At 44.7% G+C, this 6,838-nt stretch overlaps 1 protein-coding gene across 1 annotated transcript in view; it reads left to right on the plus strand.

Moving 5' to 3' along the window:
• LOC116865898 (nuclear receptor coactivator 5-like) overlaps positions 1-601 on the plus strand; it is a 69,538-nt gene extending 68,937 nt beyond the window's left edge. The window contains exon 10 of the mRNA XM_032854538.1: positions 484-601. Within this exon, the coding sequence (XP_032710429.1) occupies positions 484-539 (56 nt within the window). The 3' untranslated portion in view covers positions 540-601. The remainder of the gene's footprint in view (positions 1-483) is intronic.
• Positions 602-6,838: the final 6,237 nt, after the last annotated feature.

A 6,838-nucleotide genomic window follows, 5' to 3' on the forward strand; every position in this document is an offset into this window, starting at 1 on the left:
GTTGTCAAGTTTTGCTTGGATTTCAGCCACATCCTTCCCTTCACGGTGGGAGGACTGCAGAAATTTTGAGGGAAGGAGTGGTTGTAGTTTGTCCAGGGCTTCTGGGAAGCCAAGAGCTGGCTTTGGAGGAAGTCGGGTGTTAGCGTGTCTGGAGAGGGAGAGGTACCAGGATCTCCTGTGGATAAAGAGGGACCTTTGGGTGAAGTGTTCCTAACTCAGCGAAGGTGGTGTTGGGGGCAGGTGTCCCCTAGTGCTTTGTAAGACAAGGTCTAGCACCAGCCACCAGGATTAAGTGAGATAATATGCATGAAAAGCTTTTAAGATGCCCCAAGCATGGCACAGATGTCCGCCTGCTGAGGTCGCAGCTAGGCGGGTGTGCTTCTGCCTGCAGAGGTGGGTGCGGCTGGAGGGCTGTGGGTCAGCTGGGCCTCTGCAGACCAGGCAGGACACGTCACTGAAGCGGCTGGTTCCTCCTCTTTGCAGCTCTTCAGTCAGTGCTGCACAAGCAGACGGCGCAGCCCCCATCTCTGCTGAAATAAGAAAAGCTCCCGGAGCCAGGAGAACAGAGTGGCTGCTGCCCAGATGGTGGCTTCACCCTCCTTCAAGGACCGAGGCCCCTGTCTGACCCCACGGCACTGCTGTCTGGGCCGTGGGTGTGGATGTGCGTCCCTTCTGCCCAGTAACGTGGTCCCCTGGAAACGTGTTTCCTGTTTGGAGTCTCTGTGCCAGGTAGAGATGTGCGGAAGGTCATTGTTGTAGAAATTGGATCTTGAAGTTGTTCAATTATATACATACTAAAATAAAAACTTTTAGCTTTTACATACCAGTTGCCACTTTTTAAGGACTTGTTATTTTGGAATGAGTTCAGATTTATAGAAAATTCCCAGGAATAATAAAGGGAGCCCCCTTTATCCAACTTGCCCTGATGTTGACATCTTATAAAACCATGGTATCTTTATTGGGAAATTTGCATTAGTACAGGAATATTCACTATATCGTAGACTTAATTCGTACTTTACCAGCTTTTCTGCTAATGTCATTTTTCTGTTTCAGGAAGGTGCCCCATTACGTTTAGACTTTGACTTCATTATGTTCCACTGTTTTTATTATGAAACATTGAAGTATACAGAAGATTTGAATAACATATACAATGAACACCCATATATCTGTATCAACACATTCCCCTTTTTAAAAAATTTGTGTGCATTTCTTTTTTTTAATTTAAATTTAATCAACATATAATGTATTATTGGTTTCAGAGGTTAGAGGTCAGTGATTCATCGGTCTTATGTAACACCCAGTGCTCATTCCATCAGGTGCCCTCCTCAATGTCCATCACCCAGTTAGCCCATCTCCCCACCCACCGCCCCTCCAGCAACCCTCAGTTCACTTCCTGTGATTAAGAGTCTCTTAACGGTTTGTCTCCCTCTCTGATTTCCTCTTGTTTTATTTTTTCCTCTCTTCCCTATGATCATGTTTTGTTTCTTAAATTCCACAGATGAGTGAGATTATACGATGATTGTCTTTCTCTGATTGACTTACTTCGCTTAGCATAATACCCTCTAGTTCCATCCACATCATTGCAAATGGCAAGATTTCATTTTTCTTTTTATGGCTGAGTAATAGTCCATTATATATGCATATGTATACACCACATCTTTATCCATTGATCCGTCAATGGACATCTGGGCTCTTTACTATTGTGGACATTGCTGTTATAAACATTGGGGTGCAGGTGCCCCTTCGGATCACTGCATTTGTATCTTTGGGATAAATACATAGTAGTGCGATTGCTGGGTCATAAGGTAGCTCTATTTTCAACTTTTTTTTTTTTTTTAAGATTTTATTTATTAATTTGTCAGAGAGAGAGAGACAGCGCGAGCGAGCACAGGCAGACAGAGTGGCAGGCAGAGGGAGAAGCAGGCTTCCTGCCAAGCTAGGAGCCTGATGTGGGACTCAATCCCAGGACACTGGGATCATGACCTGAGCCGAAGTCAGCCGATTAACCAACCGAGCCACCCAGGCGTCCCTATTTTCAACTTTTTGAGGAACTTCCATACTGTTTTCCAGAGTGGCTGCACATGCTTGCATTCCCACCAACAGTGTGGGAGGGTTCCCCTTTTTCCGCATCCTCTCTAACATCTGTTGTTTCCTGACTTGTTAATTTTAGCCATTCTGACTGGTGTGGGGTGGTATCTCATTGTGGTTTTGATTCGTATTTCCCTGATGCTGAGCGCTCTGCCATTTCTTTTCTTGTACATATGTCTGTGTAAATAAAATTTTTTTCTCTACTATGAAAGTAAGTTCCAGAGTTCATGACATCCTGCCTTTAAATACTTAAACCTGTAGCATGCATTCCCTAAGAATGGGAACATTCTCCTATATAATTATGATACTGATATCACACCTTAAAAATTAATAATAATTGTGTAATATCGAATATCTGGTTCCCAGATTTGAATTTTCCCATTTGTCCCCAAAGAGCTTTTATGGCCTTAAAACAAAACAAAAAAAGAGTTTTATTTTAAAGTAATCCCTACACCCATTGTGAGGCTCAAACCCCAAGATCAAGAGTCTCACATTCTACCGACTGAGCCTGCCACTGCCCCTTTCATGGCCTTTTTTTTTCCCTCTTCACCCAATGTGAGGCTTGAAGTCCTGCTCCTGAGATCAAGATTCCTGTGCTCTACCTACTGAGCCAGCCAGATGTCCACATTTGGCTTTTTATGTGTGCTTAGTTTCTTTTCATCTAGAACAGTCTTCTTACACCTCCCCCCTCACCCCTCAGTGATGCTGTGAGTCCAAACTGCTTGTCTGTTGTAGAGTATCCTACATTCTGGATTTGTCTGATTTTCTTCCTGGTGTCACTGGATTGTTCCTCTGTTCCTTATATTTTCTGGATACTGACAGTTTGGTCTAGAGGCTTGATTTGATTCAAGTCCTACATTTTGGCAAGGCTGTTTCACAGGGGGTGCGAATTCCTATTGGATTGTGTCGTAAAGCACGTAAGAGTTGTCCTGCTGGGAATGCTGCTGCGCCTGGTCCCTCGGGTGACCACGGAGCAGGTAGGTTTTTCCCTTGAGGCACTATACTTTGGTGTCAAGCAAATGGCCTGTTCCCCAACTTTTACCCTACTGTTTTAGTGTCCATTGATGATTCTTGCCTGATTCAAATATTATATTGTATCCTCCCTTTTTTTTTATACAAATTTTTTTTTAAAAGATTTTATTTGTTTATTTGACAGAGAGAGATCACAAGTAGACGGAGAGGCAGGCAGATAGAGAGAGAGAGAGGGAAGCAGACTCCCTACTGAGCAGAGAGCCCAATGCGGGACTCGATCCCAGGACCCTGAGATCATGACCTGAGCCGAAGGCAGCGGCTTAACCCACTGAGCCACCCAGGCGCCCCCGTATCCTCCCTTTTAATTAAAGTACAACATCTTAAATGTTTACTGAGTTTCAGTAATTGTACAGACCCTGGTAACCAGCACCCAAAACAGGGTATAAACATTCCCATCACTCAGAACATTCTAGGCATTGCCCCCCCTTTCCCCAGTGACTTCTGTCATCTTAGTTTTGTCTGTTTTTTTTAGTGTAAATGGAATCATTTAGACTTACTGCGATGATCATTTCACAATGATTAGTATACAGATACTGAATTGTTGTGTTGTACACCTGAAACGTATAATGTTGTAGATCAGTTATACCTCAGCAACAGAAAATAAACTAGAAATAGTTCTTATGGATATTCAGGTAAACTCTTTCCAGTAGAGCTTTTATCGACTTCCTTCTCCAGTGTAGAAGGATCCAGTTTTGCTTTGATTCATACATTCATTTCAATATTCTGATTTAAAAACGTGACTGTAGGGGCGCCTGGATGGCTCAGTGGGTTAAAGCCTCTGCCTTCGGCCCAGGACATGATCCCAGGGTCCTGGGATCGAGCCCCGCATTGTGCTCTCTGCTCAGCAGGGAGCCTCCCTCCCTCTGTCTCTCTCTCTGCCTGCCTCTTCTACTTGTGATCTCTGTCTGTCAAATAAACAAATAAATTCTTTTTTTTTTAAGAGATTTTCTTTTTTTTTTTTTTTAAAAGGTTTTATTTATTTATTTGACAGACAGAGATCACAAGTAGGCAGAGAGGCAGGCAGAGAGAGAGGAAGGGAAGCAGGCTCTCTGCCGAGCAGAGACCCCGACGCGGGGCTCGATCCCAGGACTCTGGGATCATGACCTGAGCCGAAGGCAGAGGCTTAACCCACTGAGCCACCCAGGCGCCCCAAGATTTTCATTTTTTTTTTTTAAGATTTTATTTATCTATTTGGCAGACAGAGATCACAAGTAGGCAGAGAGGGCAGGCAGTGGGGGCGGGTGGGGGGAAGCAGGCTCCCTGCCAAGCAGAGAGCCTGATGTGGGGCTCGATCTCAGGACCCTGAGATCATGACCTGAGCCAAAGGCAGAGGCTTTAACCACTGAGCCACCCAGGTGCCCCCAAATAAATAAATTCTTTAAAAAAAAAAAAAAAAAGTGACTGTAGGGGCACCTGTCTGGCCCAGTGGGTGGAGTGTGGGACTCTTGATGTCAGGATGGTGAATTTGGGCCCCACGTTGGGTGGAGAGATTACTTAAAAAGTCTGGGGGCGCCTCGGGTGGCTTAGTCGTTAAGCAACTGCCTTCAGCTCATGTCATGATTCCAGGGTCCTGGGATCACGCCCTGCATCGGGATCCCCGCTCAGCGGGAAACCTGCTTCTCCCTCTCCCACTCCCCCTGCTTGTGTTCCCTCTCTCCCTGTCTCTCTCTGTCAAATAAATAAATAAAATCTTTAAAAAAAAAAAAATCTTAAGAGTACCAGTTGGTTAAGCATCCAACTCTTGATTTCAGCTCAGGTCTTGATCTCGGGGGTCACGAGATCAAGCCCCACACTGGGCTCTTTGCTTAGCTCGCCGTCTATTTCAGATCCTCTCACTCCCCCGCCCGCCTCCTGCTCATATGCGTGCACACGTGTGTGTTCACTCTCTCTGTGTGGAAAAAAAAAAATTCACTTAAAGAGAAATAAAAATGTGGCTTTGTTTAGATTGTTGTTTTAACCGATTGCAACACCTTACTGGTTTCCTCCTTAATAGTCATTTAAATAAAATCTTCAACCCCTGTTTATTTTTAAAAACCAGAATCCAGCAATCTTTGTTCTATTTTTGTTTTTTTTTTTATTTATTTGACAGAGAGAGGGAGATCACAAATAGGCAGAAAGGCAAGCAGAGAGAGAGGGGGAAGCAGGCTCCCCGCTGAGCAGAGAGCCCGATGAGGGGCTTGATCCCAGGACCCCGAGATCATGACCTGAGCTGAAGGCAGAGGCTTAACCCACTGACCCACCCAGGTGCCCCAGCAATCTTTGTTTTATTGAGACTAGCTTCTTTTGCTTAATAGAATGCTCTAGAAGGTCACCCTGACTGTTGCAGGAGCCCGTAGATTATTCCCTTTTGTGGCTGAGCAGGAGGTCATTGTATGGCTATGCCACAGGCTGTCCATTTTTCAGATGATGGACTTTTGGGGTTGTTCTCAGTATTTGACTATTATGAGATTGATTATAGAGGTCCTCTTATAGACCTATATTTTCATTTCTCTTGGGTAAATACTTAGGAGTGGAGTTGCCGGGCCATAGGATAGACGTATATTTAATTTAGGAAGAATCGTCAAAGTGACACTCCCATTTATGTGGCTCCCCACAGTGGCTGAGAACTCTGGGTCCCCCACGCCCTCTCTCACTTTGAGTGTTGTCAGTCTTTTGGAGGAGTACGAAATGTCTGTCGTTACTGTTTTAGTGCAGTTCTTTGGTGACCGGTGATGTTGAGCACTTTTTCTTTTTCACTTTTTATCCGTTTTAGGGAAGGGACTAGTGAAGACTCATGGAGGCTTTTTGTCAGTGTATTTGTTTCTGAGGGCTGCCATTTAGTAGTAAAAAAGGGCCACACTTTGGCTTAAAATAACAGAAAAGTCCCACAGCGCTGGAGCCTAGAGGTCCGAAATCAAGCCAGGCCATCCATGCTTCCTTCTGAAACCTGTTAGGGAGAATCCTTTGTTTTTTAAAGTTTTTTTTTGTTTTGGCTTGGTGTTTGTTTGTTTGTTTGTTTGTTTGGTAGGGGGGGAATACTTTCTAGATTCTTCTAGCTCCTGGCATTTGGCAGGAGTCTTTGGTGTTCCTTGGTTTGTAGAAGTATCCCTCCCGGCTGCCTCTGTGGTCATGTGGCCATCAGTCCTTGCGTGTCTCCAAGTGGTCTGTCCCCTGTGCATGGTTTTTCCTTCCACAGCTTTACAAAGAAACCTTTTTTTACTTTGTCTCAAGGCATGTCCTTAAATGACAGGAACTTACAAGTCTTGTCTTACATAGTGTGAAGGCTTACATCCTGGCTGGGGGTTTCTTCACTTGCTCTGTTGACATTCAGTGTCTGTGCCCTATCAAATGGGTGACATGGGGCCAGTTGGAAGCCCTAGTCAATGGCCCCCTACCAGGTAGTAGAGGGACAGGAGGTTGAGAAACTCATCCCTGTAGAGCCCTTGTGTCCTGCCCTATGAGTCTGCCTCAGGTGCTGCTGGGTTAGTCACGAAGCCCTCATCCCATCTTCACGAGACTTCCTTAGGGGCGCCTGAGCTCTCTCTTGCACATAAATATACATAAACTTTCTGGAGATGATCAGGGTTCTTAGATGAATCACCAGCATCTACAGGGGAAAGACTTTATTTTCTTTTTTTTTCTTTTTTAAGATTTTATTTATTTATTTATTTGACAGAGATCACAGGTAGCCCGAGAGGCAGGCAGAGAGAGGAAGTGAAGCAGGCTCCCTGCTGAGCAG

The sequence above is a fragment of the Lontra canadensis genome, unplaced genomic scaffold (assembly GCF_010015895.1).
Source record: "Lontra canadensis isolate GAN:19392208 unplaced genomic scaffold, GSC_riverotter_1.0 scaffold8, whole genome shotgun sequence".
NCBI classification, from domain to species: domain Eukaryota; kingdom Metazoa; phylum Chordata; class Mammalia; order Carnivora; family Mustelidae; genus Lontra; species Lontra canadensis.